Genomic DNA, 16,684 nt, shown 5'->3' with positions numbered 1-16,684 from the left:
ATGTGCGGCTCACTTTCCTGCCACCTACGCTTGTTATGAAAAACGGAGATCCACCAATGTTAGCCCTTCTTCCCTTCTCTACTATTTATTAATTCTCACTATGTCATCCACATCATTTGCGCAGAGCTCCTCGGCCTTGAGAAAGAAAAAGACGTTAAAAAAGGGGATTCAGTTCACCTTGATGATTGTGGGCCAGTCGGGTAGCGGCCGGTCAACCTTCATCAACACGTTGTGCGGTCAGGAGATCATCGAGTCGTCCATCACGGTGCCATCACCGGACAACGCCGACCACGTAAAGGAGTTGCAGTTGAGACACGAGAGCGTGGAGTTGGAGGACAACGAGGGCGTCAAGATCCAGCTCAACTTGATCGACACGCCCGGGTTTGGCGACTCCATCGACAACGAGTTCCAGTTTCCGATCATCCTTGACTACATTACGCACCAGTACGACGAGATTTTGTTGGAAGAAAGCCGTGTGAGACGTAATCCGCGCTTCAAGGACGGCCGGATCCACTGCTTGCTCTATCTTATCACGCCGACCGGCCACGGCTTGAGGGAGATCGATATCACGTTCATGCTGAAGGTGTGTCCACTTGTCAATTTGATTCCGGTGATTGCCAAGGCCGACTCACTCACGCCTGAGGAGTTGGCGTTAAACAAAAAGTTGATAATGGACGATTTGCAGCAGCACGGGATTGACCACTACAAGTTTCCGTACGATGCCGCGCACGACGACGATGAAATCATCAGCTACAACGAGTACTTGTACTCCCGTTTGCCGTTTGCCGTCATTGGGAGCAACGACTTCAAGACCTTGCCGGATGGGAATGTGTTGCGGATTAGAAAGTTGCCCCACGGGGAGATCAACGTAGAGGACGACGCGATCTCCGACTTTCCCATCCTCCGCAACACACTCTTGATCACCCATTTGAACGACTTGAAGGAGGGCACCCATGATGTGTTGTACGAAAAGTACAGAACCGAGGCCCTCTCCGGAAAGGACTACAGGCCGGACCACGATGACTCAGGTTTCTCCGCACCGCAGTTCCACGCTGACGAAGTCGAAAGCATGAACGATTCCATACTGAACCGTGAGGCGTACCACGCGCGTGAGGAGCAGATCAAGTTAGAGGAAGAGCGCTTGCGTAAGTTCGAAGAGCGTGTTCAGATTGACTTGGCCAACAAGCGCAAGGAGTTGATGGAGAGGGAGAGAGAGTTGAAGGACATCGAGGACCGTTTGGAGCGCGAGATGCAGGAAAAGGGCAAGCTCCACGCGCAGGTCAAGGCCGAGGAATAATTTTTGTAGTTTGGTTTAATTTAATTTTGATTTGATTCGTAATCTCGTTGTGCTTCTTGGCATGCCAAGTGGTCTATCCGAAGAGGTCTACTCGAAGAGGTCTACCTGAAGAGGTCTACCCGAAGAGGTTATTTGTAGTTGGGAATGAAGCGAGCCGTGGGAAACCCTGGACAAGACAGTTTGATCCGCCCGGGTCCTTCCTTCATCTAGAGTGGCGTGATACGGTCAAGGACCTCTTTGCCTTGGTTATATATCTAGCGTACAAGGCAAGCAACAATATTTTAGCTAATAGAATCATTGTTAGATATATTAGAGTTGACATAACAAGAAGAGTGTTGCTTTTGGTATTTAAACCAACACCGTAAGCTTAGGACGAACAAAGGTTTTTGAGTTCAAATAATTGATCGAATATATGGCCAGTTTATGAGAATATCAAAATGGTTTAGTAAAAAAAGTACTGATTATAAAAAAGCTCCGCGACGGGGAATTGAACCCCGGTCCCCCGCGCGACAAGCGGGGATTCTAGCCACTAAACTATCACGGACAGTGCTTGAAATGAAAGTACATAGAGCTTGTCACACAAAAACAGTGATAAAAATTCTAGCCTTAATGACTATCACGCACTAACTCTACGCCCCTTGCCTGGATTATTCCTTTCTACCACCAAAGTAGTATCCTCGCACAGCTCTAACCGCCGATACCCGTAGATCAGTTTCCCCAGAGAAGCAATGCCTAGAAAAATAATGCTTGGCACGGAGCCGAGATATCGCCGGTGTGGCGCTCCTCTGCGCACGGCGCGCAAACTAGTACCGGGTCGGCGCTTCGAAGCTCCGCTTTAGGCATAAGACTCCGCTCGACTCCCTGATGCGCGGGAAAATATTTGCATCTAACAGGTATGCAGAGGGTCTGGACTCTGACTCAAAGCCACATTTGACTCTGCTGAAATTTTTTTTAGCTGCGATATATAAACATCACTTCCCCCCGGATTCGCAACCTCCTCTACATCCGGTCAAATTCAAACTACATGACCAACGATAGTGCTGCTGCCAACACGTTGGGGACCATCGGGACGGTCCTCTGGTGCGTCCAGCTTGTACCGCAGATCTACTTCAACTACCGCAAGAAGAACTGCGAGGGACTTCCTCCGCTCATGCTCTTCCTCTGGTCGGCCTGTGGCGTGCCGTTTGCTATTTACTTCATCTCCATTGACTCCAATATCCCGGTGCAAGTGCAGCCGTGCGTGTTCACGGTTCTCTGCTTGATTGGCTTCGTGCAGTCGTTGTATTATCCGCCGGTATCATGGCCCACTAGACGCATCATTTTGGTTGTGGTGGCGTTTGTCGTCGGGGCGATGGCGTTAGAGGTCGGCTTTATCATCCCGTTGAAGAGATGGTACCAGGAAGGCACCACCTGGCCGCCGTTAATCTTCGGGATTCTTGCATCCATCTTGCTTGCTGCAGGTTTGATTCCACCGTACTTTGAGTTGTGGAAGCGTCAGGGCCGCGTCATTGGGATCAACTTTATCTTTTTAACCATTGACTTCTCCGGCGCCGTATTTTCCTTGGCCAGTTTGGCCGTTGACACTGCAAAGTTGGACATCATGGGTTGTGTGTTGTACGCCATCTGCGCGCTGTTGGAGTTGGGGATCTTTGCCTCGCAACTCGTCTGGCTCATTCGTTTCCGCTGGTTGAAGACCGGCCGTTTGAACGACGCGGAGGATATTGGTGATAAAGAATTTAGTGAGGTTGAACTCCAGGCTACGGACCTGGCTGAAAGGCTCTGCGGTAAGGAGCCTCTGCGAGAAGATCTGGACGATCAAGATTAAACAATTCCTTGCCTTTCATACAACGGCTTAACAGCAATCCTTTCCTTTGCCATTGTATTGCATAGGCGTAAGATGGCCGGGCCTCTGCCCTGTTCCTGGATTCTAAATGGTGCGATTGGCTCGTCTTTATTGAACCGAGACTGAACATCTGCCTTTGCAAAGCTGGGTGGAGAAGCTTGACCCTTCAACTTGATATGAACCGCTAGGACCAATGCTCTCAAATTTATGGTATGCCCGAAAGACATACGCGACAAAGATGTCATCATGCTGGCACCTGTGATAGAATCACAGGTTCAAAGAAGTTGGTATATCGATGGGGAAACTGCTCTCAGAAAGGGGACAGCATAAGTACTCTAAACCAGCCCCGTAACCTGGCCGGCTAAACGGGATGATGCAGTATTAGTGAAGAGCCGATAAGTATGACATTGATGTATGTACACTACATTAGCAAAGTTGTGCATGAGAATATTGTAACATAAAAAGTGTAATTGAATGCTCTTCTTTTTACAGTATTCATGGTCTATGCGACCCTTCCACCGGAGATATATAAGTCAGCAATTTCATTGCAAAAAGCGTCATTGGAAGTAACTTGATGCAAGATTAAGGAAAACGTGCCCAGGTTGTAACCTGCGAAGCTCCATCCGTAAAGATCTTAACAGCGTTCATCCCATACTGTCTTATATTAAACTTCGCAGTTCCTGGCTATCTTCAAGTTCATAACATTATTATATTCTATACACGGATTTATGCCGCTGTTTTCGGATTATCCAACGTGTTCACGTCATTCCCCGAGTTGAGCTCTCTCTGGCTTTTCCGGCTTCTAGCGTTTATATCTCTTTGGTTTCTTCCATTGGCACTTATCCCACTGACTTTGCTCACTTCTATCACGCAGCGTGTCGCTGGTTCGTGCAACGATGTCGCTGTCTTTGAATTCGCCCAGTGCTTGCTTTCTTCTATTTCATTCACGGCGCTGCCTTGTACCTCGTGTTACCCACTCGCTCACACGTATTGTGTAAAATGCGCCTTGAAATACTCAAAGCTGACTAACGTCACAGCACTGGCGGGAACGGTTCGCATCAAGTTAACAACAAACCCAGAATAAAACCCGCGCATCAGCTCCTTCACATAAATATTCTTCATCGTGGCAAATAAACCAAGTTTCTTTCCACCCTTTCCGTACACCTTCACGTCCTTCGGGTCTTCCTTTGTGTTTCCTGATAATTGCATGCGCGTTCGTAAAACCTCGTGGGGATACGTAATAGAACTAGCAAACATCTTGGACAAGGAACTGGCCGCCACCAACTTCCACAAGCGGCTGCCTGTGACATCACTGTCTTCCTGGTCGACCCTCAAGAACTTCTTTAACTTCTCGTATACGGGAAACTGGAGCCCCACATGCATCAAGCCAAAGAGCGACGGGACCAATCCCGAGTAGAAGACCGTGAGGCCCTCGTACTTGTACATCTTCCTGAAGGCATCGATCGTGCCCTTGTAGTAGTAATGTGAGGCGCGAGATTTTATCTTTGGATCAAAGGTGGGGTTCATGAGGGACCCAGAGCCGGTCTGGAGCATCAATCGGGTCTTGACCACCCAGATGGGGTTCGTCAGAATCGACGAGGCAGCACCCGCACAAATGGCCGATAAAACGTACGACCCGAATTCGTGGTCGAGGTTCCGCGAAATCACCGGCTTGCACTTCTCATACACCGTGAAGTAGATCATCCACGTCGGCAAGTAGCCGAATACTATGGGCACCAACCCGCGGTACAACCCACGGATACCTTCTTCCTTCAGAATCAATGAGATTGTCTGCACCAAGCCCTTATACTTGAACGGTGGGGGTGTGCCGCGAGCGTCAGCGCTGCGCAACAGTGATGCAAATGCGCCTTGTGCCTGTAAGCGCGTCTTTGCTACGTCAAGCGGACATACCGCCACGCCCGAGAGAAAGCCCGCGAGCGCACCTGATAGCGCGGTCACCTTTGCCGGCGTGAGCCTTAGCGCGCTCTTGGGCGCTGTGTATTCCTGGTGGAAATCTTTCTCACTCATAAATTAATTATGGTGGAATGCTATGAAGGCGGATGCTATGAAGGCGAACCGGAGCGATGGAGAATGAAGTGTGATGGGTATCAGCTGAAGAGAAGAGTCAGGGATAGGATTGCAGCCAAAGAGAGGGAAGGAATAGAGTAACGGCCGAAGCGTAGGACCCAGACGGAATGAAAATGAGCAGCGATTAAAACTAGTCAGGCAAACGTTCTCGTACACTCTAAAGGACAACCACAGAAGACCAGATCTCGGCGTCAAGTTCCAGCTGAAAAAAACAGAAAAAGGTGTTACACCTATCGGCTGTGTGCAGGAGGCCCGACTGAAGCCAGACCGGGGCCACGAGACGCTTCCGAAGGATCAGAGATAAAGGTTATCTTATAAGCTTCCGAAGAACTATCTAGAGAGAGAGATTATATACGACTTTATGACCGTTGGTTAAGGCCATGATGGCTCTTGGTAGTCATAGATATATTAGGCGAGACATGGGGTTCGTGCTTAGCGGCTTACAACCCGGGATTGGCCGGGCTTTAAAAACTGAAGCGAGGAATAGGAAAAGTTGAAAAGGAATAGGAAAAATCCAATTTCCTCAGTTGGACATTATTTTCATTAATCGTCATACGTGCAAGGTTGATTCGATTTTATTTTATTCTATTTATTATGGTACATGTATATAGATATTTAGCATGCTATCACCCCGTATCGAAGCTCGAAATTTGTTCGCTAAACGCTAAACTTATACTCAATCTCATGCTCGCTGGAACTTGAGCTATTCATTCTGGCCTTTTCTCGATAATACCACCACTGCCCTGCAATAATAAAGTCCAACCCCATCTGGAACAAGGCAAAGACAACAAAAATCCCGGCCACATTGTCCGTTCCCCAGAATAAATAGCTCAATTTCAACACGTCCCCACATAACCAGCTGACGAGCAAAATCACCTTGAAGTTCTCTACGGACTGCAACCGCTGGAGCAACAAGATCTGCGGAAGGGGGAGCAAGGATTCCACGAGCAAGCCTACCATACCGATGCACTCGCCGTAGGCCTGGTAGCCGCTAAAGCAGTACGTCAACACGATGAACAACGCGGCAAAAGAGCCGATAAACCGCCAGTAGGGCCGTTCGTGCTGCCACTGCCAGAAACGGAACGGTCTGCGATAGTAGACATCAAAGAAGCGGACAATGTAGCAGCCAAAGTGCCACGCGATGAGCGAGTAGTAGCGGATGTAGAGACAGATATGGTCGAAAAGCGAGCCCGCCAGGCTCGAGCTGGAGGCATAGAAGCGGTCCTTCGCGTTCATGAGTTCCTGCAGCCACGAGTTGCGCGCCGCTAGGTCGTCACTATAGGCAGAAACGGGCCTGCGGTAGTGTAGACTCACCTTGAGCAAGAGGCACTGGATGGCAACCATGGAGCATGACTGGCGGAAGAGCGTGACCTCGTATGGGTTCACGAAATAGTAGCAGATTCGGAGCGTTGCCGCCATGAGCATCGTGGCACAGATTTCCATCGAGAAACCCGTGCTGGATTGCTTTGTATGGATGCTGTACACCGTCGAGCCGTAGGAAAAAAACGGTGTGAGCATCATGTAGAGGTTGACCAACTTGTGCGTGTCCGGAAGGTACTCCCAGTACCCCACGGGAATGTCAAAGTACGACGATAGCGAGTACATGAGAGAAGAGCAGTGGAAGGAATGACAGGTAGTCTAATAAAAGTCTCTCGAAATTTGAAGAGGAGGGCTCCGGTGATAGAGGCTTTAGTGTTTGTGTAGTCTGGATGTCCGTAGAAACAAAATTCGTATCAAGATGGTAAGAAACGTCTCTGTTCGGATCTAGGTAAACTTCCGGCAGAGTGTAGTCAGCGAGGAAAACTTATAGTCTCCGGGAATGGCTATTCTTTCCTGACTTAAGGCTTGAGGATAATACAGAAACGGCGGCTAGGATATCTGGCTACGGTGGCAGATCTAACGTGGAAAGGCTAAACGAGGGTCTAATGAAAGATCTTGGGTCAGTGCCAGAGGTACAGTATGGGCTAAGACGTAAAGACACACAAAAGATAACCTATAATGACTTTGAAGTACGCTAGAAAGACACTTGCGAAAGCTCTTTAGCTGTTTCATGTTGGAGCCAGTCTCGACTGCGTTTGTGCAAAAAACCAGACCAAAAGCGGATGGAACGCACACGACCCAATGACGTCACGCGGGGAATCGTATAGTCTGCCGTTTGCGCTATTTACGTTTTGGAAAACCTGAACAGAGTCAACATGCCTCTTGAGAGAGGAATAAAATGGGCAACTATCAGACCCACTTTTATGTCAACTTTAAGCATAACAGCGAATCTACGAAACATGTTCCTGTATAGGCTGTCCTCTTGACTCCTGTACAAGTGCGCTGCCTCACGAGGCTATAGATGGGAAAAGGACCGGGGATTTGAAAACAGATAATACGTCTATATAATTAACATATCGTGCTTTGAGTACATTGCTTTGGTAAGGCTAGCTTCCTTCCAGGTTGGACTCCCGTTAGTTACATGACATTGTCTTTTGAAGCGTATCTTACCTAACCCTTTTTATGAGTCGTTTTGATTGAAACAGGTATGGTGGAATACAAGACACATGTTTCAATATCGCAAACTGATGCTACGCGATTTCATAACTTTTCACCCAACTCTCTGCATCAAGGATGCGGTCCGTTTGTACATAGCAATGTGAATCCTTCTATAGAAGTTGTAATATTCTTGATACAAACTGTAGTAAAGAGGTGAGGTATTTCTGAAAGAACCTACGCGCGGTAGAGGTATACGGGAGTAACAAGCTATCGCCCATATTCGGCCGTTTAGCACTAGGTACAGACTGTACGCCCACTCCGATTTAAAGGCAGAGAGGATCGAGCTATTTAGCTCTGGAATGCGCCCTTAGCTTTCTCGCGTAAAATATGCCCCGCGCGCTTGGGATCTAGCATCCGTAAAACCCGATTAGCCTTGCGCTAAGCTATTTGCTGCAGGCAATCTCTACCAGCCAAACCTAAACCGGATCTAGTAGCTAAGCAAAAAGCTTATCGGAGATGACTAGGAATGGAAATCAAACCTAATGACGGTGGGATACAGGGGACGGAGTTGGAACCATGTAACTGGAGAGTGGTATTTTATATTTGCGCTAAATTTAACAGCAGAAGCCCAACGAACGTTAAATTCCTAAGCCACACACAATCAGTGAGTTATCAACCGATAAAATGAAACAGGGTAAACATATCACGCTACAACTTTTTTTTTTTTTCAGCCGAACCACACATAAATTAAAAAATACACAGATTAAACATAACGAGAGAGAAGTGGAGCAAAGAAATAAACCGAGACACAAGAATTAAAGAAACAAGGAGAGGTACCATCAAAACACGCAGAAAAATACCATTAAAACACAACGGAGAGGTATTGAATGCCACTACAGAGGTATCCAGTACCCCTGGAGAAAGTATAAAAAAATTCCAGGCACCCTTAGTGGTTATAGTAACCCGCAGCCAAGGGGGCCGGAGCCGGAGCTGTAGCCAGGGTGGAGCCGGAGGGCCCTGCCGGCTCCTTCGCTTCTAGCAATGAACCTGCACCGCTAGTGCTATTGGCGCTCTGGCCTAAGGCTGAGTCGTTGTACCAGCGGTTGTTTCCGCTGTTGTTGTACTGTTGTGGCGGCTGCTGGGCTCCTGAGTACCCAAAGCTGCTGCGCGTACCCGGGTAGAAGTTGTTCTGGGGGTATCCATACAGCTCGGCACCACTGCTCACCGACAGACTATGGAACAAGTGCGGTAACAGTTGCTGGCTTGGCGGCGCCGACGGGTAGCTCTCAGCGTGCTGCGAGAGCAGCGGTAATGTCGGCGAGGCGACGCCCTGCAGGAAGTACTGCGTTCCCGCGAGTGGCGGGAAGCCCAGAGGCTGTGGCTGAGACTGGGCCTGAGACCCGTACGTGTACCAGGATGGCTGGTTTGCCGTGGCGACCGGCGGGAAGCTGCTGGACACTAACTCCGGCGACTTTGGTTTGGACGTAGGAGAGTAGACCGACTTTCTTTTGGTTCCAATCGAGTATGCGTCGGGTTGGTTCCCGTAGTACTGCTGGGTCTGGGCCGGGTATTCGTCAAAATGACCAAAGGTCTGCGTCTGTGGTGGCTGGTACGAATTCCCGTAGTACAGGAGAGGCTGCGGTGGCGGCGAGGACTTCTTGCGCACGGGAGCCGTGGCCTGCAGGAACTTGCCGTCGATGAAGTAATGCGCCTCGTCCTCGATCGGGATCTTTCCGCCCAAACTGGACTCTTTGACCGCGAGCCAGAGGTCGTCGCTGATGGCAATGGACGTGCTGAGGGTGGAGTCTTGCGGACGCACGAGTTTACCGGAAATGACGTCATCTGCGTTGTAATAGGAAATGAGGTGGAGCACCTCTGGGGCCGCGGAGGCGCCGCGACTGCGGTGTGCAACGGTAAGCGACAAGGTCTTCTTAATGAGGCCTTGCTCCTTGAAGGCGTAGGATGCGACAAGCGAGCCCACAAGTTGGCGGCCGGTCTCGGTGTTCATACTCGCGCTCTGCGCATGTGGCGAGATGTGCGAGTCGTATGCGAGTGGCGCAGCGAGCTGTTGACCGCTCGCACTGCTCGTCAGCTTCTTGCGCTTATTCTTGCGGTCGTCGCTTTCGCTCAAGGCGGAGCGGTCAAGCTCGCGGTAGACAAGGAAGCGACCGAGGATACGCGAGGGCGACCACGCAATGCCGTCGGTCCAGCGTTTGATCCCGGACTTTTCCTCAGAGAAGACGAAGCAGTTTCCGGACTGGATGAGCGCGTTGCGTTCGCGGTCGTGAGGGCGACGGGGGACCGCGTGGAGCTGTTGGTTAAGGGTGGCCTGAATCACGAGGAGGGCATCCTTGGTGGAGCCGATGTAACCGAAGTAGGTGGGATTGAGGGGGGTGGACATCAAGAGGTAGAATGGAAACTGAAAGCTGAAGGCTCTTAGGGGAAGCTGAGGCTTGAGCTATTAGTCAGCTGGATGGGTATTAGGGAAACTAGCTCTTGGAAGCGGGCTAGTGAAGGAGAGCGTTATTGACAGTGCTGGGTTGCGAGCAGATCTGTGGCGTTGCTTTGTAGGCTTGTGTCGCTGCTTTGGTATACCTGCCGATGATTATTCAGGTGGTTGTGATAACGTTATAGTTTCGTATAAAGTTGCAGCAAGATGGTTGAATTTATAAAAAATCCTAGAGGATTCCTGCAAAGTGGGGTCGGGGGGAAGGGGTGTAATTAAGGTCATCGGGGCTGCATGTCGTGCGCGAAATTTGGAAGCGCTGCACCTGCACCACGTCATGCGGAGGGACATACATGCGTCTGCGTGCACAGACCCAGTGGCCAACAGATCTGGCACGACTTTCACAGGACACGTACGTGAGGCCGCCTGGAATTTGGTTCTGTATGTGTGGCAATCGTGTATTCCACCTGGGGACTCCACATGACGCAACTGCCCCATTGAGAGCCACTGCACGTCCACGTGCCGGGAGCTCTGGCAACGAATACAAAAGGTATTAGTTCTTTATTTGCCTGTCAAAGCAAACCTAACTTACAGTTTCACTTATTCAGATCTGATGACTCCTCAAAGTTTATGCACAGAGGTCGATAACGCCAAGGAATGGATGTGGTGGTTCGGAGTCAAACAGAGGCTCATACCACCTTCCCTCCAAACAGGAGCATAATCGTCGACCGCCTGTTTCCGAAGCATAGCTGATGTCACCTGAAATTCCGTGGTTTCCGCTGCCAGTGACCGTGTATCAGTGGGTGGCTATCAGCATACACGCGCACACAACTCCGAGGTGTGGGGTAGCTGCGAATCCGGCAATCGTGAACGTGCGCCAGGATTTCGGCGGGCCTAGAACCTTATGCATTACGCACCTAATCTCATCTATTGCTCTACCAAGGTCGGTTAAGCCTCTTTTCTGCGACAAAACACTAACCAAATCAGAACACTCGTGGGAAAAAAGCACAGATAAATCGAACCACCTCTGCTAGTAATCAGGGAGCCAGTACGCCACGCTTTTTAGTATTGGCATACGGCCTGCTCAGGTGGTGATTGTCGGCCTATTGCGTCTTGGAGGTGCGTGCGTCGGACAATCAATTAAAGCATTGTAGTACATGGTTAGAAGGATCAATGACTAGGCAACGTGACTTGGCTTAATAAATGATCCCGTACAGGGCCATGGTCGCTGCGCCGGTCTAATGTACAGTGGGGGAGGCACTATTTAGTGCTCAGGTAATACACTTATCTAGACGATGTTCCCCTAATGAGTGAAAACGAGAACATGCACACCGTTTGCTATTAGAGCTCAGCTGTGACGGTTATAAAGCTGGTAGTGCAACATTCCGGTGTCTTAAAACACACGACCGTCAGATGATGGAGTCTAAACGTGAATGAGTGACGCCCCGCACGTGTTCTGTGCACTCTAAGTGCTCAAACTCTTGGCCGTACATTCTTTTGGACCCTGGGGAGGGATCATCGGAGGTCTGAAGGCTGTTGTACATTTGGGGGCTGTTTGCTGTGTTGTAAGAGTATTATAGCCGCTGGACCGAAACCAACGGAATAAAAACCTCCCGCCTGCTTCACAGCTCCTGTGTGGCGAATAGCGGGCCTCTAAGAGGCCAACATCCGAGGGCCGAACCCTTCAGGGTGTTTAGTATTTCCCAGTGGACGGTTGTAAATACCTTATAATATTTGGATTGGGTAACTTTAGAGATAAGGTTAGATGGCTTGACTGTTATCTAAAGCTTAACGAACGAGGTCTCTTTGATATCCCAGTTAGAATGACAAAGAAGTAGATAGGGGAGGCGGGTCTATATGCCGAGGCTAGAGCCGAGTCTTTCCAAGCCCTTTTGGATGAGGGAAAGTGGTGTGATATGTTGCCAGAAATATCCTGAGCCCGCAACTCATGGTTGTTTTGTTTCCGGGATTGTTACGAAAGTGATAACTAGAAAATACCTCCGTCATGCAGCTGTGTAATCAACCAGACCAGGGCTATGCAAACCGTTCTTGGTCCGGGAGATTCACTCGAGCATAATCGTCATAATGCATCCTAGCTGGCACCCACAAACCCTGGAGCTGTAGCAATTTTGGCTCAGAGCCGGTATAGCATACTGGAAGGATACTTGAATTGACTACAAAGAGCAGAAAACCGTACTTCTTCCCAGATAAAGGTCTGATCCTTAGGCATTTGTTTTCTTTTTTACATATTGGTTGGAACTGTCGTAAGATAAGCATTGTCTGATGAATTTCTTTTGTGTGGCACCACAGTGCATATATACCTTGAATTTAGTCAAACTTACATGGTCATTACTGGTAGATTCGTTGCACGGCGAGGGTAGTGATGATTCAGCGATCTCCGAGATGCACCAACAATCGTGAAACCATAATTATGCCCCTAAGTCAGAGCTAGCACCGAGAGGCCATAGTGGGAACAGACGTTCAATTCAATTCCGATAAGAACCAGGGAATACCTGAAGGATGTGTGGTAAGCAGATCTTAAAATGAACGATATACGCACACTGCTGAGCATGGATAGGATGTTGTGTGGTTAGCTGAAGGACTCGCCTGCCGTGTAAGGCTATCTTCCTGCTCATCCGAATCCTCCCGTTAATGCAAAGTCTCATGCAATACCGACGAATCGCCACTAGTGGGAGCTGGGAGAGTATGTGCGTCATGTACGTATATGTACCTGTGCATACGGTGGGAGGGGAGTGCAAGTGTGGTCATGCGCGCAACCCAGCCTAAATACAAAAGATACTTTGGGGATCACAGCACATGCTAGACCGTTATCGATGATTAACCTCACAGGACTTCAACGAGAGTTAAAACGTAACAATCTCGGAGGATTCGCCGAAAATCAGCGATAGGAGTGGATATGACGCTGCTCTCGTATTTTGGAGATTTTTAGAAGGAACGAAACTACGTAGATCAGCGCTTGTTTCAGGAAGCTATCTGACGAGAGGTGGTGCTTATGAAACCAGTTTTGACGACAACATTCCCGAGACTGTTAACGAGACGTTGGTGTTCTGTGGGGGGGGGGGGAGCCTGGGGTGAAGCCCATGTACAAGCAACTCAGGTCCGGGGTATTCATCAACAAGCTTAACCTTTTGAGAACCCTCTAGCTGTATATTATAGGTTAAATTGGTGAACGTTTTATGTGCCTTGCCAGGGTAGAACTGTTTTCGTCGGTTCAATAGTGGCTATTTCTTGACGGTGGTACTGACCTTGGCAATTGGTAGATTTCGGAGTAGCAGTATACAGCGATCAAAAGTCTTAGGCTAGAGATGTACGAGGCAATTAGTTGAAATCGATCTACAGGGATAGATTAAACTAATTCGCAGGACTAAACAAGTGTCTCAAAGCCACACAAGCTGCATTATCACTACTGAAAAGCCAAAAAGACTCCTACTGGTACCAGTCTGACCGACATTCATCCAAAAACCCAAGCACGTGGTACGTCTGCGTCAGTATTTAGGATTCCGCTCTTTTCCCGTCTGTAGTGGCAAGATGTGAGACTTTATAACAAATGGAGGGGTCAATACCAGCTATTGAAGAAGAGAAGGAGAATTCGATACCCTAATCGAACAAGCTGATGCATGTATGGCTGTGTCGGTATCAATATCGACTATGGCCCATGGATAATCCAACTAGTTAGCACGTCTGGCATCTATCGGTACAGCCCTAGACATCTTTTTTGAGTGACCGTTCGCACCCAATAAGCTATCTTGGCAGAACACGCTACACCACATATCAATATTCGCATCTTTATATATACTTTTAGATATCCTTCTTGGATTCCTCCACGAGCACCTTCTTCTCACCGTCATCCGAGTAGAGCATCAACACAACGAACACAAACCACGCAACCACAACGGTGACGGCGCCAGAGATGTAAACCCATGCGTTGGTCAACTCCCATGAGCGCGGGAACTCGTCGTTGGCGAGGTGTCTGATAGGGCGGACGATCTCGTCGCGCACAAACGCCAACCCGGCCTGCTTATAGTCAACCAGGAACTTGAAGATGCCGTGGTGATCTGGCAACTTGAACGTGCGCGAGTAGACGACACCAGAGGCGGTTTCTTCAGCCTCCTGGAGGAACACACGGTAGTACGGATCCAACATAATAACCTCCAACTGCAAGTCCGTGGTGTGGAACGGCTCCCATGCGGCGGTGGCAGGATTCCAAAGGGCTAGTGTGATAGCATAGGTGACTTCATCGCTGATCTTGAGGTCTCTGGCGGGATGGGTCTGGGTGAGCGATGCGTCGGCAAGCTTGATCACCCCGGTCTCCTGGAAGCACCAGCGGAGCAAGTCGGTCACCAACTGGCTGTTACTGGTCTCAGCGACGAGGAATTCGTTGCCGACAAGCGCGTCGGAGCCGAGCCAGACGACTCTGTTGTTGTTCTCGGCGCCCTGGAAGGCCACCACGAGGTTGGCCTGCGAGCCCAGCGCCCACACATCGGCCGCGTCCTTCGAGTTAGCAGTGTACGCGGTTCTGGAGGCCTTGACAACGGGGATGAGTAACGGCGAGTTGGAAATCAACGCGGCGGAGCCCTCGTAGAGGATGGAATCAAGGTCTCTCACGATGTGCTGATTAGCGACCAAGTTCTCGCCGGAAACCAACGGAAGACGCAACAAGTCATGCTTAGAGGCTTCCACGTCCACGTAGTTGAAGTGGTCGACCACACGGTGGTTCTTCGGCGCGGGATAGATCCCCAACTCGTTCAAGAACGCGCGGAAGTCGTCGTTAACGTGCTTTGGGCTCGACACAACAAAAACATTCGCCTGTTGCGCCAATTCAGGGCTAGCGTCGTTCACAAAGTCTAGCAATTTGCCCGCGCTGAGCTTCGGTAACTTCTTGAGCGAGGTAGGGAGCAATACGAGGTTCGCGTACCGGTGGTTGGCAAAGTCAAGCTCGAACTTTGCGTCGTCGCTTTTGGCCGATAAGTCCGCATAGCTCTTGGTGTGCACATTGTAGTGAAGCTCGTTTGTGAGCTTTGCGTACAATTCGCTGAACTGGGACGCCGTAAAGGCGTCGTCCGCAAGAAGCTTGGGGTCGAACAAGATGAGCGTGTCATTGCGCGGGGTCACAGACACAGCCGCGACCGAGAGAAGGCTCGTAGCAAAAGCGAGCACTCTGAGGCCGTTTATGAACATGATAGGGGTAGCGATTATTGAGAGACCGGCAGTATGGTGAAGTGGAGGCGCGTTTTGATAGCTGCCGAGGTTAGCAAAACGTGTCGTGATAGAGATTGGCGGCGCACGACCAGAGACAAAGGCAAGGGCTATACCGGATATGATTAAATAAATTATAAATGTCAGAGCCAATATAGCATTTAACGAGAGGACTTTTAGGACGAATCTTTGCAATGAAAATGGAAGAAGGCTGCGTATTTCATATATCTTCCTGTATCGGACAGCCAGTCAAACTCAGCTTACAAAAAAATCTATCGAAGTTTATAAGTACAATTTTAAATCGACCCTATTGGTTGGTCTTGACGATCTTCACACCGGTCTTCTTCTTCCAGTCCTCAAGCTCTTTGTGGGTTTTTTGCAACTCCTTAGCCAATGTCTCTAACGCACCCTTGATCTATAATTGTTAGTACCGAATGCGCCGTGGAAAGACGATATACATACGCTTGTGAGCTTGGTCTCTAAGGCTGGCTCGACTTCGGCAACGGTTTTCTCCATCAAAACACCACCCACCATGTTGAAGCACTTTCTCTCTTTGGGCGTCTTCTTCAAGGTGGCCAACACCACGTTGTGTTCCTCTGCGTCGGACTGCAACTCGCCGATCTTTGTGGTCAACTCCTTGATGGCGCCCTGGAAGTCATTGTATTCGAACTGGAGTTGTTCTGGAGTGTTAGTACGCATGCTATGGGGGAGCCTGTAGAGACATACCTTGTTTCTGCTCTGCTGTTTGGGACATTGGGTGCGGATAGGTGGTAGTGGACTGTTTAATGATTTCAAATCTTTTGTATGCCGCATATTTTTTTGGAGTTTTGGTTTTCCCAGCAGGCTCGCGAGAATAAAATCCGCGAAGAGTAGGGGGTTTCGGGGAATATTGACGGGGAAAAATGGCCAGGAATTGGCTTACAATAAAAATATGGCACCTGTGGATGATTCTCAAGTACCCCAAATAGACCGATAGTCAAAATATCAGTATTCTAGAAATTCGGTACCTTACCTAAATTCCAATGAATAGATTACGAATGAAAACAATTAATGTATACCCCAGAAATTAGCACAACATGAAAATAAAGTAATGCTAGGCTGAACCGTAATTATGTTATGGAATTCAAAAATAACGAATACCAGGGCCAAGGATGAATCCGTAAATCAAATTACCCAGTTAATCAAATGTAACTGGGCTGGTACCCACCAGCCTCCACCGTGAACAACTAACTAAAGTACTAAGCGACTTAGATAAAGGCTAGACTGGTTGGTATATTGAACTAATTAAGCATCCATCGGCCGAAATAAATAAGAA

General features: G+C 49.1%; 7 protein-coding genes and 1 non-coding gene across 8 annotated transcripts; 2 read left to right on the top strand and 6 right to left on the bottom strand.

Annotated features, from left to right (window-relative positions):
- Nucleotides 1-100: 100 nt before the first annotated feature.
- Nucleotides 101-1,297, top strand: CDC11 (septin; the record flags this gene model as incomplete). The annotated part of the gene is made up of 1 exon (XM_019131051.1): nucleotides 101-1,297. The coding sequence occupies one exon, from the start codon at nucleotides 101-103 to the stop codon at nucleotides 1,295-1,297; it is 1,197 nt and encodes a 398-aa protein (XP_018982861.1).
- Nucleotides 1,298-1,769: 472 nt separating this feature from the next.
- On the bottom strand, nucleotides 1,770-1,841 carry BABINDRAFT_t343. Its single transcript has one exon. It is a non-coding gene; the product is annotated as a tRNA-Asp (tRNA).
- A 367-nt stretch (nucleotides 1,842-2,208) lies between these two features.
- On the top strand, nucleotides 2,209-3,594 carry BABINDRAFT_163532 (PQ-loop repeat-containing protein). The gene has a single exon (XM_019129967.1). The coding sequence runs from the start codon at nucleotides 2,322-2,324 to the stop codon at nucleotides 3,120-3,122; it is 801 nt and encodes a 266-aa protein (XP_018982860.1). The 5' UTR covers nucleotides 2,209-2,321; the 3' UTR covers nucleotides 3,123-3,594.
- Nucleotides 3,595-4,121: 527 nt separating this feature from the next.
- On the bottom strand, nucleotides 4,122-5,168 carry BABINDRAFT_172841 (NAD+ transporter; the record flags this gene model as incomplete). Its single annotated transcript, XM_019130919.1, has 1 exon — nucleotides 4,122-5,168. The coding sequence occupies one exon, from the start codon at nucleotides 5,166-5,168 to the stop codon at nucleotides 4,122-4,124; it is 1,047 nt and encodes a 348-aa protein (XP_018982859.1).
- Nucleotides 5,169-5,790: 622 nt separating this feature from the next.
- Nucleotides 5,791-7,253, bottom strand: BABINDRAFT_163530 (uncharacterized protein). The gene has a single exon (XM_019129966.1). It carries the CDS (start codon nucleotides 6,831-6,833, stop codon nucleotides 5,886-5,888), a length of 948 nt encoding a protein of 315 aa, XP_018982858.1. The 5' UTR covers nucleotides 6,834-7,253; the 3' UTR covers nucleotides 5,791-5,885.
- A 1,273-nt stretch (nucleotides 7,254-8,526) lies between these two features.
- WOR1 (transcription factor WOR1) lies at nucleotides 8,527-10,455 on the bottom strand. Its single transcript, XM_019129965.1, has one exon. The coding sequence runs from the start codon at nucleotides 10,105-10,107 to the stop codon at nucleotides 8,653-8,655; it is 1,455 nt and encodes a 484-aa protein (XP_018982857.1). The 5' UTR covers nucleotides 10,108-10,455; the 3' UTR covers nucleotides 8,527-8,652.
- A 3,516-nt stretch (nucleotides 10,456-13,971) lies between these two features.
- On the bottom strand, nucleotides 13,972-15,351 carry WBP1 (dolichyl-diphosphooligosaccharide-protein glycotransferase; the record flags this gene model as incomplete). Its single annotated transcript, XM_019126694.1, has 1 exon — nucleotides 13,972-15,351. The coding sequence occupies one exon, from the start codon at nucleotides 15,349-15,351 to the stop codon at nucleotides 13,972-13,974; it is 1,380 nt and encodes a 459-aa protein (XP_018982856.1).
- A 325-nt stretch (nucleotides 15,352-15,676) lies between these two features.
- On the bottom strand, nucleotides 15,677-16,068 carry BABINDRAFT_41383 (tubulin-binding prefolding complex subunit; the record flags this gene model as incomplete). Its single annotated transcript, XM_019132024.1, has 2 exons — nucleotides 15,677-15,784; nucleotides 15,832-16,068. The coding sequence occupies 2 exons, from the start codon at nucleotides 16,066-16,068 to the stop codon at nucleotides 15,677-15,679; spliced, it is 345 nt and encodes a 114-aa protein (XP_018982855.1).
- Nucleotides 16,069-16,684: the final 616 nt, after the last annotated feature.

The sequence above is a fragment of the Babjeviella inositovora genome, assembly GCF_001661335.1.
Source record: "Babjeviella inositovora NRRL Y-12698 unplaced genomic scaffold BABINscaffold_15, whole genome shotgun sequence".
Classification (NCBI taxonomy): Eukaryota; Fungi; Ascomycota; class Pichiomycetes; order Serinales; genus Babjeviella; species Babjeviella inositovora.
The sequence above is the reverse complement of the archived record's forward strand: the minus strand, read 5'-3'. Positions and strand labels throughout refer to the sequence as shown.